The 17,871-nt window shown below is 39.3% G+C and overlaps 1 protein-coding gene across 8 annotated transcripts in view; it reads left to right on the top strand.

The window, feature by feature from the left end:
* Positions 1-17,871, top strand: part of SCUBE2 (signal peptide, CUB domain and EGF like domain containing 2) — a 43,088-nt gene that overhangs the window by 17,775 nt on the left and 7,442 nt on the right. For 4 of the 8 annotated variants that reach the window (XM_080593340.1, XM_080593342.1, XM_080593343.1 and 1 more), the window contains 8 exons: positions 1,787-1,909; positions 2,369-2,485; positions 3,158-3,244; positions 3,928-4,032; positions 5,273-5,458; positions 5,811-6,014; positions 14,207-14,374; positions 16,848-17,009. In XM_080593340.1, the coding sequence (XP_080449466.1) occupies positions 1,787-1,909; positions 2,369-2,485; positions 3,158-3,244; positions 3,928-4,032; positions 5,273-5,458; positions 5,811-6,014; positions 14,207-14,374; positions 16,848-17,009 (1,152 nt within the window). Of the gene's footprint in view, positions 1-1,786; positions 1,910-2,368; positions 2,486-3,157; positions 3,245-3,927; positions 4,033-5,272; positions 5,459-5,810; positions 6,015-12,119; positions 13,802-14,206; positions 14,375-16,847; positions 17,010-17,871 lie in introns of those variants that run through there. The other 4 variants (XM_080593347.1, XM_080593341.1, XM_080593346.1 and 1 more) reach the window with 4 other exon arrangements.

A 17,871-nucleotide genomic window follows, 5' to 3' on the forward strand; every position in this document is an offset into this window, starting at 1 on the left:
AGGAGAAGATTAAAGGGCTACATCATCACTGTGTTTTATACTACTAAACAGGGAAACCTATCTGAGTGAATAGGGAGTAACAGCGTTCATGTGTTCCACTTGCCAAAGGAAGTCTTTTCTCATAAATTCCTGAATTTCTTTTGGTCACCAATGAGGGAACAGAACTGCAATTTATCCTTTGGGTGCTAATTTTCTCTTTGTACCATATAACTGTTCAGATGCTAATCCTTGTACCACAGTAACTGCTTCATTTGCTGACAGTTGTCACAGCTGGTAGGTGTACTGAATGTACACCTTCTGAGCTATGTGGAAGAAGCCACTAAGTACTGGAGATAATAGGATGCCATTGCCTGCATAATCCTACCAAAAAGTCAGTTAAAATTAAGGATTCGAGCTAATTTTATAGTATCTTAGGCAGTAGTACCAATTTTAAGGTGCTCGCTTCTTTTTTCATCATTCTTCTGTTGCTCATTCCTACTCCTGCTATCTCAGTTCTGCTAGTAGCTTGTTTTTTCCCCTGAAACCAGCTCGATTTTGTCATCTATTTCACAACATTTTCTCCAAATGATTATCTATGTCAAGGGGGAAACAAGTGGTAGGAGAAAGCACTGACAAGTACTCCAATTACCTCTGAGAAAAGCGTACATAAAATTGGATACCATCAGTTGCACAAACTTTCTGGAACTCGCTGAGTCTCATAAGGGATTCCTTGGTGGTAGCTGTGTAGGTTTACATGTAATTGTCATAAAGCTGATGGAGACAAGCAGCTATCAGGGTGGATCTGAGAAGCAGAGACATCGAACTTTGCATTTCCCTTTGCTGACATTCATGAGATTCCTGTCACCCTATTTCCCCAGCCTGTCGAGGTCCCTCTGAATAGTGGCGCAAACATCTGGTGTATCAGGCACTCCTCCCAGTTTTGTATCAGCTGCAAACTTGCTGAGGGTGAACTGTTGTTCCATCATCCAGGTTTAATGAAGAGGATAAATAGCTTTGGCCCCAGTATTGACCCCTGTGGTACACCATTGGTGAATGGCCTGCAGTTGGACTTTGTGTTACTTTTTACAACACTTTCAGCCCAGAAATTCAGCAAAAGATCTGAAAGTTTTCTTGGAAGTAGTAAGGGAGGGAACTGCCATTTATTGCTGTTCAGCAGAGCTCAGGATGGCACAATGCAAAGTGTATTCTGCGTCAGCAAGCAAGAGCGCACCAAAGGCAGTATGTTGTGTTGTTGGTAGTTTCTCCACCTCTTGGCAATTACTGGGCTGGGCAAGGCCCATGAAATTGGCTAATTGACTAACTGGGATTGTGGTCATTCAGTGGTGTTATTTGCACACTTGGAATCAAATATTGTTCTATGATAGATGCTCTATGATATCTGCGCACTTCGGACGGTTGGTCACTGTGAATCTTGTCCACATCATCTGTCTTTATTCCAAAATGGAAATATTAGTTAACTAGATGCAGAGCAATGCAGACTTGATTTGGTGGTCTTTTTGTTAACTTGTTAACATATTGCTGAGGCTGGAGATTTTTTTTTCTAATACATCGTTCAAGGACATACCTAACATCTCCTTTCCCACAACATTTGATTGATTATGACACTCATTGAAGGATTTCCATGAAAACAAAACTATTTCAAGGTGGTTTCCAGATGGCATTCCAAAGACCTTTTCTAGACCCTACTAAGAGGTATTTTTGTACAAACTTATCTAGTTGTATTAGTCAGAATACAGAACTTTGGTAGAAGTTACTTTTTAAAACTATTTTTACCTTTCCTCTATAGACATTAATGAATGTAGCATCAACAATGGTGGTTGCCAACAGCTGTGTGTGAACACACTGGGAGACTATGAATGCCTGTGTCACTCTAACTACAAATTACACTGGAATAAAAAGGATTGTGTTGGTAAGGTGCCTAGCAGACACATTACTACTCCTGAAGTGTTTGAAGGTCACATGGTTGTAGTCAAATCTAAAACCTTGATCTGTCCAGTTAAGTGGTATGAGTCAATGTTCTCTGTATTCTGCTTTACTTTTTAATCAGACATGATGGTACTGAAGTTTAAACTGGTAAAAACAAACCAAAACCAACAACAACAAAAAAACAGGAGATACTTTGAGGGACTTTGATGTTCTTTCCTCTGCTTTTATCTATGTCCTTTTGTTTCCCTGCATGACAGCTTGCTGATGATCATGGTGGGATCCTCCGGGGGTTTGATTTTGCTTTCATTTTCTGTCTAAAGAGCATATTAATTGCATGGGTGCTCTCTGGTACCATCTACATAAGAAGCTGCATGACATTTTCGTAGTATTGCATATGTAGATGTTTTACTTCTCCCATGAGTATTTGTTTTATCCTATTTAGAAATAAAGGGGCCTTTGCCTGCTAATGTGTCACCCAAGGTATTGCTGCACTGTATTAAGAGTGATGGGAGTGATAGATGCCTCTTAAGCTGCACTTCGGATGTTCAGGTAGTTTCTGGTAAGTCCAAAAGAAACCACAGCCTACAACCAAAACAAAACAAACAACAACATCCCAAACCCAACAACAAACCACAAAAACAAAACAAAACCCGTGAGCATTTGATTCCATAGAGAGTGCAAGAGTAGCAAAGCTTGTAACTCTCATGGAAGCCCCAAGAAGTAGACAATCAACAGGGACCATTCCTTTTTCACTATAGATAAAGGACCATATCTCTGTCAGTGAAAAGCCCCCCTTTTCATATCCTTTATAGACACTCTACCGTCAGATTCCCTTTTCATGACAACTGTCTTTTTGAAGCTGGAGAGGACAGGGCAGAATTCTCTGTGCTCCTTGGGCCATTCCTTAATTGGCCCTGAGAGCTGCTGCTGAGTGGCACGAAGGCATTCCAGCCCTGCATGGGGTCTGAGCTTCTGCCTGCACAGCCCTTCCACCCCTCAGGACACAGCATGCAGATTCATCTGGTGCTTGTTAGACAGATGATTCTTTTCTTCCTGAACCCTTTAGATTGCTTAGGAAAAGACAAACTTGAATGTGGAGTACTTTATGAATAACATAATTTAAAAAGGTGAAGATGATGCAGATCAACAAATGAATGTCTTTTAAACTACGGGGGTCTTCAGTCTGTGCACAAAGCCTATGTCTTTACTGTCTGTATGGTCTGTCTGTTAGGAACACAAGATGCTTACACCCTCACCTGTGGCAGCTCATCTCAACTTAAGAAAAAGCAACAAAATACAAATGCGTCCACTTGGCTGGGTAATTAGATTTACTGTTGCATGATTTGACTGATTTCTTTCATTGGATAACTGAAATAAGGGTGTTCTGTTGGCTTTCCTTCTATTTTTCCTCTCCATTTTACTCCCTCTGTTTTTTCTTCTTCATGATTACAGTAGAAAATTCCCCTTGTACTGCTTCATCAGCATCACCCAGACTAAAACTTAAGAATAATGGAAGAGAAAAGGATCAGTAGTGAGATGAACAGCGAGACTAGGAGTGTCATGCCTCATTTTAGACATCCAAATTGCGCAGTGTTGGCAACTTACAGGTTCTATGTTGAGTTGTTGGTCAATGGAGTTTAGAAAGCATTTGAAGCTAAAGAGATAAAAGGTACTATTTTATATAAATGTAAGCCACTTTTCTGAATCTTCTTGATGTGAAGTATCTCCTTTGATTTCAGCCAACAATTATTTGATTTTACACAGAAGCACATCTGGATTTGATCTCTGTCCATATTTGAAATCTATCACACTTTGTTCTCATTCCAATTGTGAACTAGCTTCACAGCATCAGGAAGCTGGCATCTCTTCAGGTCTTCTGTGATGACCACTTTTCACTTTATATATACACTTTTTTTGATAACATCATCGTGATGTCATATTAGGGTAATCCAAATTTTCTACTCCTTTTTTAACATAACATTTCATTGTTTCTTCCTGAAGATACTTCAGCCATCAAGATAAGCGTAACCTTTAAATTAAATGAAGGAAATTGTAGTTTGAAAAAGACTGAGATGTTTCAAGAAGGTCTGGAACAGATGATACCAGGTATGAATATAAAAATGCAGGTAAGCAGGTTAGAGCCATAGCTCAGGGGTTATAAAGTGCTTTCCTGATTTGAAGTGTACCATAAATAAAGCTTAGAGAGCTGCAGACTTCCTTCTCCGTATTAGCCTCATGAATCATACTCCTTCCCAGCCATGGTTTTTGTAGTACCTGCTTCAGGTGACAGGACTTCCCTGTGACAACTTCAGAGTTTTCTGTGAAGGTCCTTCTCCTTTTTATTTTTATTTTTTTGTATGACTGCCAGTAAATTCTCAGTAAAATCAAACATCTTTTTGTTCTTTTCAATTCTTTCTTTCTCTCTCTCTCTCTCTCTCTCTCTCTCTCTCTCTCTCTCTCCCTTCTTTCTCTTCATTCATTTCTTCCCTGCTGCTTACTGTCTGATGCCTCAGTGAAGAAGCTCTGGGCCTCTTATGATGACTCTGTTGCTGAAGGGTTATTCCTCTTTTCTGTTGTCTTCCTCTTATACTTCAGCAGCCCCAGATGGTGAGGTCAGCTCTTCCGTCTGTTCCAAGACAGGAAGTATAGTCTGAGAATTTACAAAGTTAGCAGAAAATGAGGAATATACTTGAAAAAACAAAGTTACTAAATAATACTATGAATCAGCATGTCAGTTTGTTTGTCCTTAGAAGAGTAACAGTGATAAACTACGCTAGATACTCTGAAGAGTCTATGATCCAAAACCAGAGCTTATTCTGGATCTTTGTTGTGTTTTTGTTTGTTTGTTTGTTTTCCAAATAAATATTGTTTCCTCATTGAAACTCTGAAAATGGCCTCCAAATGTCCTTTAGATGCAGCCATGACTTAATTTAAACACCCTTATAAGCTAACATGTTTTTAACATGGTTTGTATGAATGCAGAATTTTTTTCCCTCAGGTGGTCTGTCTGGTGCAGGCAGCATCGTGGTTTTAAGATGCTTTGCATAGTGCAGAAGCAATTCAGTGGCAGCTAGCAAAATCCAGGGAAAGCAGGCTGAGCACTGCAGCCAAGCTCTAATCTAGCAGCAAATCATGCCTCTGACCCATTGCAGCTGTAGAGTTTTCACCTAAAAGTACGTCCATAGGTGCACTGGAATCACGATTCTATGCGACGGTACACCAGCTGAGAAACTGGGCAAACTATTTGTTTACTCGCAAGTGGAGTGAATCACTTGCTCCCCTTGAAGTTTTTGTGACAAAATATGCACTGAATACTAGTGAATATCTAATAACGTAGCTGGCCAAGCTTTTGCTTCCTTCAATTTTGTTCATACAGAGAGACATAATTCACTAACGGAGAGATTCCACTATGTAAACCTAACATGCAGCTCCGGCAAGAAAGTTCATGGAGCCGTCAGTAGACTGCCAGCGACTAGAGAGATTTTTATCACTGTGGACTTTGAACTTGAAACAAACCAAAAGGAGGTGACAGGTTGGTTGGAAAATAATCCAAGGTGCGATTTGAAGCTTCTTACAGTTTGCTTTTTTCTGTTTTTTTCACTTCTTCATTTATGCAAAATTATAATAAAAAGTATCTCCTGTTTTGAAAGTTTTCTGCCTCAAAAAGAGTTGAGAGATGGGAAAAGTTTCTAAGATTAAAGAGCTGTCCATGGATTAAAGTCTCCTGGTCTGATTAATTTTCTTGAAGCCTGATGGTGTTGTCCTTAAGGATTTCAGACTTGTTCAAAGAAGTTACTTTCTCAGTGATTGGCACTGACATTTTGCATTGGGTAGACTTTTGTGTATGGTCACTAATAGCAGATTTCACCCTTGGTACTTTTCAGATACATGTGATGTGCGCTGTGCACGAAAGAAGACTGAAAAGAGATTTCGTAAAACCATTCGAACTTTACGGAAGACAGTCAACAGGGACCAATTCCGTGTTCGTGTCTCTGGCATGGACCACGAAGTGGCCAGAAAATCTCTCAAGCTGTCAGAGCCACAGCAGTCATGTGGTGTAGGACAGATGCATGTGGGTAACAGATGTGGTAAGTAAATGTAAATTAGGAACAAACCATCACATGTGTTGGTTTTGCTCAGGTCTGGTGAGTAGGGAGAGGATCATGGGAAGCTTCTCCAGGAGAGAGGAGGGCTGTGTGTGATGTAATTGAGTTAACTGTTTGTGCTACTGATATGTGCCTCTCTCTATGTATTGTTGGCAATTGCTGTATTATAGAGTAGAATAAGGGCTCAGTAAGCACTTTGATATGGATGACACAAAGTCTACAGTAAACACAAAGGCAGAAAACTTGGGGTGTTAGCATCAGACATCACTGCCTTGACATCACCAGTGTTATTTATAGAACACCGCATTTAATATCTAGTCTAACACTGTGCTTCTGAACTTATGAATGTTTCTTATCTTGCTTGTTCCAAATAAAAAGCTGAGCAGAATTTGATACGGCCACAATTCTCTTTACTGATTGAGCTCTGAGTCTTCATGATAAAGTTCTAACTTCATGGAGAAAAGGGATTTTCTAGGCCAGTACAGAGAAAAATCTTAATTATTGTGGTACTAAAGGGCACCACCATAGTGCAGCCCACAATAAATGCTTCTAAATCACAAAAGTTAAGGAGAAGGGTCAGATGTTATCTTAACGGGGACCTAACAACCGTGACAGCTAATTCAGGCTGCACAGGGTATGTAGCATGTAAGTGGTTTTGTGAATCGGCAAGCCTCTAAAATGCTTGTCAGGTTGAATTAGTATGTCTTCCAGCAGCAACCCATTCAGATTTAGAATAGATTTTCAAATTTTGTTTTGCTAACTCTAGAAACTTGGATTCATAGAACAGAAAAATGAATTAGTGTTTAAAACATCTGTGCGAGCAAGCAGGCATAAGGAATTACTCAGGAATTCTGTCAGAAAAAGCTGTAAGTTTTGATTTTTTTTTTTTTTTGTAGCATAATAAGTCTGCAAAACTTCAGAGACTTCATCAAGCTGTGTTTACACTGATATTTTCAAACTGTTGTATCTGCTGCTGGAGGAATCGTCTGAAAAATGTTCTCTCAGTCCATTGTACAGAGCACAATATGCTTTCAAGCCCATTTGTATTTTTTTTCTGAAAAAACAGCAATGAGTAAGCTAAAAAATAGTACAGGTAAAGGAGACAAATTTTTCTCTGGGTCCATTTGCTTTCATCATCAACTAATGTGAGTGGCAATTAGGAAAAGGACCAACAAGAAAATGACAAAAAATATTTTTAGGTAGCCACAGAGCAAATTTATTTTCTTATTACAAATGAACAGCTTATGTGGCATTTTTGTGTAGTTCAGAGAGAAAGAGAGCTTTTGGAGAATGCCTGGAAAACTGTAAGGTCAGCACAAATAGCCTGTCTATGGCAGAAGCGATCAGAGACACTGAGCATATGAAGAGAACTGTTTTGAAGAGGAACTTGTGAAAGTCCACATTCTTCTTTTGCTGAGATTGGTGCCACAGTTGACCCTAAACATCTTAACAAGTACTAGTGGGAGCAGTGGATCTAGTAAGCTATGATAGCCAGTGGGTATCATGCCTTGTGGTTCAATTTGCTTATGGCTGAAAAGGTGTAATTGCCAAATGAAGCTTAATTTTTTTAGCTGAAGTATTAAGACTATATCCTAGTGCAGGTTTGCTCTGACCAAACAGGATGGAACTTCCACCACACCTTTTACTTGCATGGATGCTAACATCTTTCTCCTCCACTTTAACGTTCCTCACTTGTTTGCATTAAACTTACAGAAACTTAATACCTTTAAAACTTCTCTACATCCTTTGTCAAATTGCTGGAAGCTGGACAGAAAGTTCACTGGTTGCTGAGGGCACATAAAAGTACACATAGAAGCAGCACTATTACCTACGCCTCATTTCCTTAGAAAAACTGATTGTCCCAGTGTGTATGGTAAAGGCAGCACTAGGTGGCTGCTGCTGTTGCTCTGACTGCTAGTCAGAAGGAGCTAAGAAATAGACTGGGGAGAAGAGAACGGAGTGGGAACAGTGTGGAAGAAGAGGAAGAAGCTAGCTCAGGGATGTGTGTGGAAGAACAGGATTTTTTCGTTTTGTTTTGATCTGATTGTTTTGCAGAGCTGCTGAAAACTTCTGGACAGGTGTGGCCTTGTTTATCTAGACGTGCTAATGATTCTGGTGAGAAAGTGACTCCATAGCAAGATATTCCAGGTCAGCAGATGGACTCAGTGCAGCTGGTGGATGTGGTCTCAGGACAGGCAGAGAACTTTGGCAAAAGGATTTTGCTCAGTCTGACGAGAGGAGCAGAAAACAGTGAGGGGGAAAAAGTAAGTCTAAGAACTTACAAATCTTCAGTGATGCAGATAGTAAGTGAAGTGCAGGTTTTAGTTCACTTTTTTCAAGTATGTTTTTTAAAGCAAAATACTTGGAATTTTGCTAGGTTAGGTATAGTTTTATTGATTCAGACAGTCTTGGACAGGCTCTCTTTCTGTGGTGGACTTCTACTGTTACAGCACTGTCTGAAACATTAGTTGTATTTTAGCAGTGTAAAAGAAGTCTTGCATGTGCTCTGACAGCTTTTATCATAAGCAACTGGCCTGAAATTGAAGCAGGAAGCTAAACTGCATTTGGCTTGCACTTTTGGTGAAGCAGTACTTTTCCTGATTTCCCCGCTTTAAATCCTAGTGCCTACAGTGGGACACACTGCTGAATAAAAGATGGCACCAGGAACAGATTAGGCATGATTTCCAAGGCAGTTCATCATCCTTCATAGGCTGAATGGTTGCATGTGTGTCTGCTGTTTTTTAAGCATTTGTTGATAGTAAAAAGGAATTCACAGTGGATTCCAAGCAGTGGTGTATTTTATTTCAAGTTTGCTGTTTAACGTAAAGTTGTGTATGAATTTTTCTGATGCCTTTGAGGTCCAAATGTTGTATTTGTCTACCTTGTGGTGTGTGAGCTCTGTGCCAATGAGTAATTATATTTAGTATTGGCTCACGTTGTTTCATTGTCCTGAGAATGACTTCCATGGAGCAGCCTGCAGTAGGTCTCTATTAATGTATATCACAGGAAATGCATGTAGCAAAATGGAAACTTCATCAACCTTTCCAGAGAATTCTGGATTCTTATAGCAGGCGTATGATCTTTCCACACTGAAGTAAATCTTATCTTAAAAAATATGCATATTTTGAATGATGATGCTTCAAGGTAGGGCCATGTGAGGATGCTGGAAAAGCTACATGCTACTTTGAGCGGGGAAGATTTATACTGGGGAGAATGCAATTTCATTCATTGATCTTGTCTACAGGTATTCATTCTCCAGTATGAGCTAGACTTGGGACAGGTATAACAGCCAAAGACCAACTGTTTAAATACTGACAATTCCTTTTCAAAATCTGCTTTACTACTAACATACATGTTGAAAGAGAAGAAATAGATATCTATGGGGGCCCTTTGCCCACAGGCATTTTCCACTAAGGGAGAAGCAACAAGCAAGTTATCTGTGCCTTTCCATCACTTAAAACGCTGTCATATGTTGATCATGCCTCAAGGAGCTGAAAGTACACCTTGCTCTGTTTGGTATTTTTTGTGTTAGATACATGAATATTTTAATACATGAAGAGAGGCAAACAGAAATAACGTTCTCTGAACTTGCTGTATACAAAAGACATATGAGCGTGCCCTTGCTGCAGAGTTACAAATGGATTCATCCACTCATGGAGCTATCACGAGAACAGTAAACAGGAGAGCAGCACTAGTATAGGTACTGCTCTGATGTAAATGCTGAGCAGTTTTACCTTGTGTGAGAGGTGTTGATGCATTTAATAGCTCAGTAGTTATCCCCTTAGTTTAGAGGATGCAAATAGAATATAAATATTTCATACAAAATAGTCTTATTAAAGTTTAGATATGGTATGATACGGGCATTACGAAAGTACATAAAAACATACTGAAACAGAAAATCGAAATGCTTCCTGGCTTTGCAGTTCTAACAATTAGTTGTATTTCCACACAACAGAGAACTTTAAGTCACATTTTTTGTTTTTATAAAACTGACAAGAAGAAATAAATTATCAAATGGGAGAGAGTGCTATCTGTATGATACTGTGCTTGCAGCCATGGATTTAAGACACAAATCCTTAATATGTGTAACAATCTCATGTAACCTAAGTGCGTGAACTGTTAAATTACAATAACTTAAAGGACGCTGCTTCAGAATTGACTTGCATGAGTTGTTGGTCATTATCCTTATAAAGTCAAGGCGTGAATCTTAAGAAAATGGTAAAATGGTGGATCTTGACCTCCTTTATAACGTTCACCTTCTTAGCCACTCTGATACTACAGGATTTGTCTAGAGGAGCAAATACTCAAAGGCTACTGTGTTGAAAAGAGAGGAAGAGCCTTTAAGTGTCTTTGTAACTGTTAATCCTTGTTCCCTGTGCCCCCTTTTTCTTTTCTTTTCTTGTTTTTGCATCAGAAAAGCTTTCACTTTTTTTCCTCTCTTTTTCTAAAACAGCTGCATAAGATTCAAGACTTTTTTTTTTAATGGGCATTGAAGACAAACAAAGACAGTGGCAGCAGAAATCAAGTCTGCTAGAGGCAATTGGTTCTTTTGTTCATTTGGAGAAAAACAATCAGGTTTCTGAAAAAAGAGCCAAGACAGCCAGTGGAATTCTGATTTAATGTCATTATTTGCAAATCTTCAGATCTTCTTTTGAGTGGGTATTTCCCGTGTGTCAGAAAGGACCGTTCAGTTTCTAGTTTTTTGAAATGAGGCCCATAAACATTTTTAGTTTCACTTAACCAAATGCTGTGACAGGAGAAGTTTGAACTCTTCAGATTTTGTTGTTGGTGTTTGAACAAACACAGAGTTTGTTCTGTTTTTATTATGTTGTAGCTGTTGTTTTGTTTTCTGAGAGGGTTCATTTGTGTCATCCTAATTTCATGCACAATCCTATGGATTTCTGTGGGATGATTTGTGTGTTTACGCTGTCCCTATAATTAATGGTACTATAATTAAGCCTATTGGTACTGTAATTAAGCCTAACACCAGGTCTGTTTGTTATGATAAACTGGGTCCTGGTGGGTGCTGTGAGCTTTTAAACGTGCTTTCCTCATTACCCCTGCTCTGTGCTTGAGTTGGGATTATAGATGAGTGGTCTGTGTTTGGAACTTCTCTCTGGAGAAGAACTGGGAGCAGTTTACAGGGAACGTGTTGTTGGCTCAAATTGTGCTGCTTAGAAAAGCTTCGTGATGTAGTCATGTAAAAGAAACCAACATATTTCTTAGACCATAAACAACTAAATCTGTATCCTATGAACCAAAAGCCCATGGACACACAGGCCAATTGCTTGTCCACTTGGACTCCTCTGCTAGTCTGGTTTGCCTCCTGCAGGCTGCTGTTGCCTGAACACAGATTCTTACTTTTAAGCAGTAATTCCTACTGAAAGAGACAGGTAGACATCACATGGCTTTGTTTCCACATTGGACCAGCCTGTCCTTTCCTCCCCTTAATCTTTAACTACTGGGCTTTTCTCTCTCCAAGCTAGTTTACAACTGTAGGCCACAACTGTACAAAGCTTATTAAAGTTGGTTTTGGATACCCCATTACAGTGTTGGTGGGAAACCTTAGCTGGACTTTTCTTTTTCTTTTGCTGTTTTTTTTTGGGAGTTGCCACCTTTTAGGAAAATCAAAATTAAATTCTTGAATTGATCTGTACAGGTCAATCAGAAACATTTTATTTTGGCTCAGGCTGACTTTATGCAGTTCTGCCTTTCACTGCCTTGTTCCTGTGTTTCTTTGTGGGCACTGTCACAGTCACAGATACAGTTCCTGCTGAACTGCCACAGTGCATCACAGGGGCACCCTGTGCAGGTAAAAGATAGCAGGGAAGCAGTTGAAGTTTAGCTCCTGTGCTGCTTAATGGACCTCAGGTTAACACCAACAAAACTGAAATGAAATGTCAGCCTTCTTTGTGCCACAGAAACTGCCAAATTGCAATTCTGACACTTGGTCATCTGTAATGCTTATGCAGATGTAGTCCTTGTATCACCTTGTACTTGAGACAGTTCAGCTGCTTGACCATCTAATTTGACTTTGAGCCCACAAACTCAAAATCTTAGTGACCCGATATTTTTTCTTGTTGCTAGTTAGCTGCAGTGTGGGATCATACTATGATGGGGAACGAGAAAGCTGTGTTTTATGCCCTAATGGAACTTACCAGGATGAGGAAGGACAAATAACTTGTGACTCTTGCCCCAGTCCTCAGAATCCTGGAAACCAAAAATTAGCTGGAGCTCACAGTGTGTCTCAATGTGGAGATAAGGCACAGAAACAAACCATCCAATGCTTCTGCCCCTTCTTTCTCTTGCTGTTAGAGTTCAGTTGCACAATGCCTGAAAAGATGCCCCATGTTCAGTGTCTCAGTGATGTTCAAGGAGAACTTCTAGTGCTTGTCTACTTGATGCAAATTTCCAAAAATTGCAGTTTTTGCAAAATAATTCTGAAATATTTAGATCACTTCAATTTTATTCCACAGGGAGCTTTTCAATTTTACAACATGAGCTTTCAAGGCAAGTGAGATGCAGATGGTAAAGTTGTCGAGAGATCTGATGGCATAGATTCTCAAATGTAACATTTTCACATAATGGTGATGAAAATTATGGGGAAAAAGGTTAAGTGAGCAGAGCAGAGGGCAGACAGCCCCTAGTGAGGCCACTTAGAGGATGGATTGACCATAGTTCTTTTGCGGGGAAGGAGATTTGCGCTGATCTTTTTGTTGCTTCTAGGTTCCTGAAATAGGTAGCCACCTCTCAGAATCACCTTTACTAACCCTGATTGTGTTTCCTTGATGCAGAATTGTAAATAGTCTTTCCTTACTTTACTAGGATTGTTACAGTGAAAGCCTTAATTCGTTCATGTTTGTCAAGTTGCACAAACAGTACAGAGATGAGTGTTCTGTAGAAATGTTTATAAAATGAAGAAAGACTTGAAAAGCTTGGGAGCAAACGAATGTGTGTACTTATGAAAGCAAAAGTGATGTGTGGTGGAAAAAGTTAGAATCAAGAGCTAAGATGGTCTCATTCCTCACTAGCTTTCATTGATAAGCTACAGAACATTGCTTAATTCAGCCGTATTTTATTTTTAAGTGGAGGAGGAACACTCACTATTCCACTCAGTGAAATCAGCAGTAAACAAAATTCTTCATCATTGATCATGACCGGTAGTTAATACCCTGCTTGTTGTTAGTCATATATCCTGAAATGAAGCCAAGGCCAATTTAACTTCCTAACAAAACAGCTATTCACTGGGTGATTTATTGGAGCTATAAACTAAAACTAACAGTTTATTATCGTAACAGGTCTTTAAAAGGACAGAATTTTTCAGTGCAGCTGAACAACTGCAACACTATTTTGTGCCTTCTAGAGCAGGGTAATTATTAAATACCGGCACTGAAATTAGTTCTTTTGTGAATGGTTTGAAAAACAGATATTTTTTCAGATATCCATAAATACCCTTGGGTTTTTTAGTTAATATTAGGGTGTGCTCAAGTAAAACCAATCTGATTGAGTTAATGCTATCCATGCACCATACAGAACACAGTAATCTAGCGCACAGATAATCATTATCCAAGATTGGGGACTGGAGAAATGGCAAGAATATTTCTGCTTTAAAGGTCTTTGAGATATGCTTAATGTTTATTGAGTTTGCACAATTCCTTGTGATTGAGGTCTTAGGCCAATTCAGTAACATTAATGGCTATGAAGTATGATGATTCACCAATTACTAAGATTAAAATACTTTTAGAATTTTGGAAGTACACTTTTGATGGCTTAATTTCAGTACTTTGTTTGTTTGTTGGGGGGGGGGAGGGGGCAAGAGATACTTAGCTAGAAAGAGGAGCTAATCACTACATTACCACTCTGTACAGATTACCAGAGAGTACTTGACAGGCTTAGTGTCCAGTGCATCCTTGCAATAAAGTGTGAAATCCATTCCAGTCCACAGAAGAGCTCACCAGCACCAGAGGTTATCAGTACCTATTTCATGTTTACAGAGTGAAGTGTATTTATTGAGTTCTATCTGTTGTTTGCATTCAATTCTGAAATCCTGGCCCACGCTTCCCAAATAAAGAGGAAATCATTTGCACCATGGGGTTTTGGGTCCTGTGCAGGCTTGTTAACATATCTTCACATATAATGTACATGTTGAAGCAAGTGTGTTCTTCTTCCTCTAGATCAGTGCTCACCAGGTGATTATTCCCCTGATGGCTTTAAACCCTGTCTACCATGTCCCCTTGGAACATACCAGCCTGAAGCTGGTCGAGTATCCTGCTTTCCCTGTGGAGGAGGACTAATGACAAGACACACCAGTGCATCCTTGTTTCAGGACTGCGAGACCAAAGGTAAGATCAAGATATGATGAACTGTAATGCTCTGAGGGAAAAGCTACTGCTGCTGCTACAAGTGTGGTGTTCTAAGGGTGGTTTTCCTTCCCAGGGTCTCCTTCTAGGGGTGTAATAGTTGGCTGGCCTGGCCCAGCTGCAAGGAAGCTCAATAAAGCCTCAAGTCTTTTTCTAACTGATTTTTATATAATTCTTAAGGAGCGACTGAGAGATGCATAGAAGATGTTCAGTGAAGTGATTGATCTGTGAAGAGCTATGTAAAGGAATGACAAGGGAAAAAAAAGTCTCAAAAAAAAATCAATGGCTTATTCATGTTCATAATGGATTGAATGCCTAAAAACTAAGTAAAAAGCCATCATTTGATTTAACTGTACAGTACCTCAGATGGTCCTCTAAACTTGACCGCAGTAGATCTGTGGTCAATCAGCTCCCAAGGTTTTCCTCACAGAAGTGAAAATCAGGAGGGGAGATGAGACCTCTAAGAATGAAGAGATTTCTTGTTAGCATTTTAGTTATCTAAAAAGAAAAAAAAATGAAAGAGCTATGAAGCTGTGTTTGAAAACACTGATAAAGTATGTGCAAATGGAGAGAGAGGAAGTGTTAATCGGTATAGGGGTTTACTCAATGTATTAAAGCATGGATAAAAGAATATCACTTATATCAAAATAACCATGCAGAAAAAGTAAAATGTTAATAGAAAATCTATTGTCATAAAGTAGAAATAAGGGATAAAAATAAGATCATGATGCAAGCATTTGGTAGTGATTTGGATAAAGAGATCTCTCTCGTGTCAATATGTCTATTATTGAGAATTGCAACATAATAGACAAATCTTGCAGTATGCTTGAAGAATTAATACTACTGGTAGTAACGTGATAGTTAACAGATTTCTTCAGCAAAGAGTCACTGAATCCACAAATAGTTAATACTTTCATAGTTAATTTTGTGAAGCTACAGTGCTAAAAATGGTCAAAAACCTTGGATCAAGATAAGAAGAACTGATTTCTGTTTCACTTAACACAAATGAAAATAGGTCTGTAAACAAGGTTCAGTTTTCAAATAAGAATTGAGATTCAAGGAATTTTTGTGTTAACTGGAATGAATAGTTCAGGGATTTGTTGTGTAAGAGGCCAAATGAGATCTGAAACCACAGGTGCAAGAACAATTTGGAATTTGTATCTGAAGTGTTTGGATTAGGTGGTGCGGGTGGAGCATGTAGGGAAGGACTCCAGACTGAGCTAGCTGAATACAAATCTTAACAACAGTACTTATTTGGGAGTAAGCAGAGACTGAAAGGAATAGGGGGAAAAAAAGGGACTGTACAACATAGAAAACTACATTTGAAAGGTAACGTAGTAGATCATTTAGAAGTCAAGCCGAGAATGGTAAAGTTGCCAAGCAAGGCAGGAGGAATAGGAAAAGATTTTCATTAGTCGCACAAAGAAACAACGTGGGGATAGAGTTGAGAGCAAAGGTAATATATGGCTCTTGCTCTTGACTGCTTTCTGTTAGGTATCAGTACAAATGATGATGGTCTTAGGATAGCTAAGCAAAATCAAGTGAAAAGACTATACTAGAGACATAAGGAAGGTGTCTGGAGTTCTGTGTTCTGTATATGTATATATGTATATGTATTCTGTATATGAAGAAAAACTTCCTACCTGTGTTCTGGGGAACAAGAATAAGGAGTTGCAGGTCTGCTAGGAAGGACTTTTTCCCTAATTCATGTCTAAAACCCCCATACAATCTTTTATGTTTATAAAAGCATTTGTAAATCAGAGTGGGGTCTCATTTTGGTGATGCAGGAGGTACTTGCAGGTCTGGGTTATATGTTACATGTCTAGGTTTTGTGATGATTTGAGTGACGCGATGAAATAAAGTAGCGAGAGATCTGGTGGAGATCGCTGTACCCCGAGTCATGACCTGCTGTTGTAAGACAGTGTGATCATGAGACAGGAACGCAAGATACCTGTATAGTCGCTACTGTTGATGCAACCTGCCAGCTGTAGAGGACAAAAGTTTTCAACCTCTGCTTTTGGTGAACTGATCACAGTGGTACGCTGGCATGTGGCTGCAACGCAAGTGCTGCTTAGCATAAGCTAGCAATGAAGAAAGGATGAACTTGCTGTTCATCTTACATGTAAATATTGGTGGCTAGGCCATTTGGTAAGACACTATTTTGCGCAGTGTCATGCTTTCAAAATCGTGCTGGTTATACTCAGTCTCCCATATCTTTTGTTACTGCTTCCACACAACTGCTCTACATTACTGCATTTGGGATGTTTGAACTTGCACAGAGTGACCATGTAAATTAAAATCTGTTCATTTACCTCTGCTTTACTGCTCTAGTAGTTTAAAAATATGAGACTTCAGTTATTAAAATAGGTCCTATAGAAATGCATAAAATTACTTTGTAATATATTACTGCCACTTTTTTTTTTTAAACTGTGCTGCCTGTTTAAATACCCTCCAGTTCAGTGTTCACCTGGCCATTTTTATAATACTACAACTCATCGGTGTATTCGCTGTATAGTTGGGACATACCAACCTGAATTTGGACAAAATTTCTGCATTTCGTGCCCTGGAAACACCACTACAGATTTTGATGGGTCCACAAATGTAACACAGTGCAAAAGTAAGTATAGCAAGATCATTTCAATCGTTTGTTATAAATAAAAAGACCGGGCCATTAATATTCCAAGTGGCCTTGAGGGAAAAATTTAGCTTTGCTCCAGGGAGCTTGGAGAGAAGGCAGTGTACTGCCCGCTTGCATCTCATCCCACATGACTTATTAAGGTTCATGGGAGACCATGTCTGCAAACTGGTTTCATCATTCTTTTTAAGGTAAGTGATGATTGTGCCTGTTGGTACTTGGTCACTCTGGTCTTGCTATTAAATCCTCTCTTCAAAGATATAACAGACCGAATTTATGTTCTCAGCATCCTAATTTCTTTCTTTTCTATAAAAGGAATGGAAGTTGGTTCACAAAACTTTACTACATCTAGTGAACATTTGCTCTTAGTAACAACCTCTGAAGGAGGCAATTACAAAAAGAGCCGCTGTTCTAGATTATGGTAGCTGTAGTATGAGAAGTTGAGGGTAAATTAGAAAGGGAGGCAGAGAGGCAACTCTTCAGAAGAACCTCAGACATGTATAAACACATAGATATATATACACTTACATGCATATATTTAAACATGTTTCTGGGAGCTGCATGTGTCTCTCTTAGAGACTCTGCTCCCTGAGCATGTCACACCCACACACTGCTGTTAGGATTCTGTAGTGCTTAGACCCGTGTGGCCACACAGAGTTGGGGAGTGCAGGAAAAGAATCCTGCATGGGGCACACCCTCTCTAACTGCTGGTGTGCTGATCTGTGAAAGGAAAAGGCCTGCTGTACTCCCTATTTGTGTTGCTACAGACATGGTACTTGAGCATTACACAGCAGACTCCAGTTAGACTTCAGCTGATACTTTTACAAACCAACAAAAAACACAC

This window comes from Anser brachyrhynchus, assembly GCF_964034855.1.
Source record: "Anser brachyrhynchus genome assembly, chromosome: 5".
In the NCBI taxonomy this organism is placed as follows: domain Eukaryota; kingdom Metazoa; phylum Chordata; class Aves; order Anseriformes; family Anatidae; genus Anser; species Anser brachyrhynchus.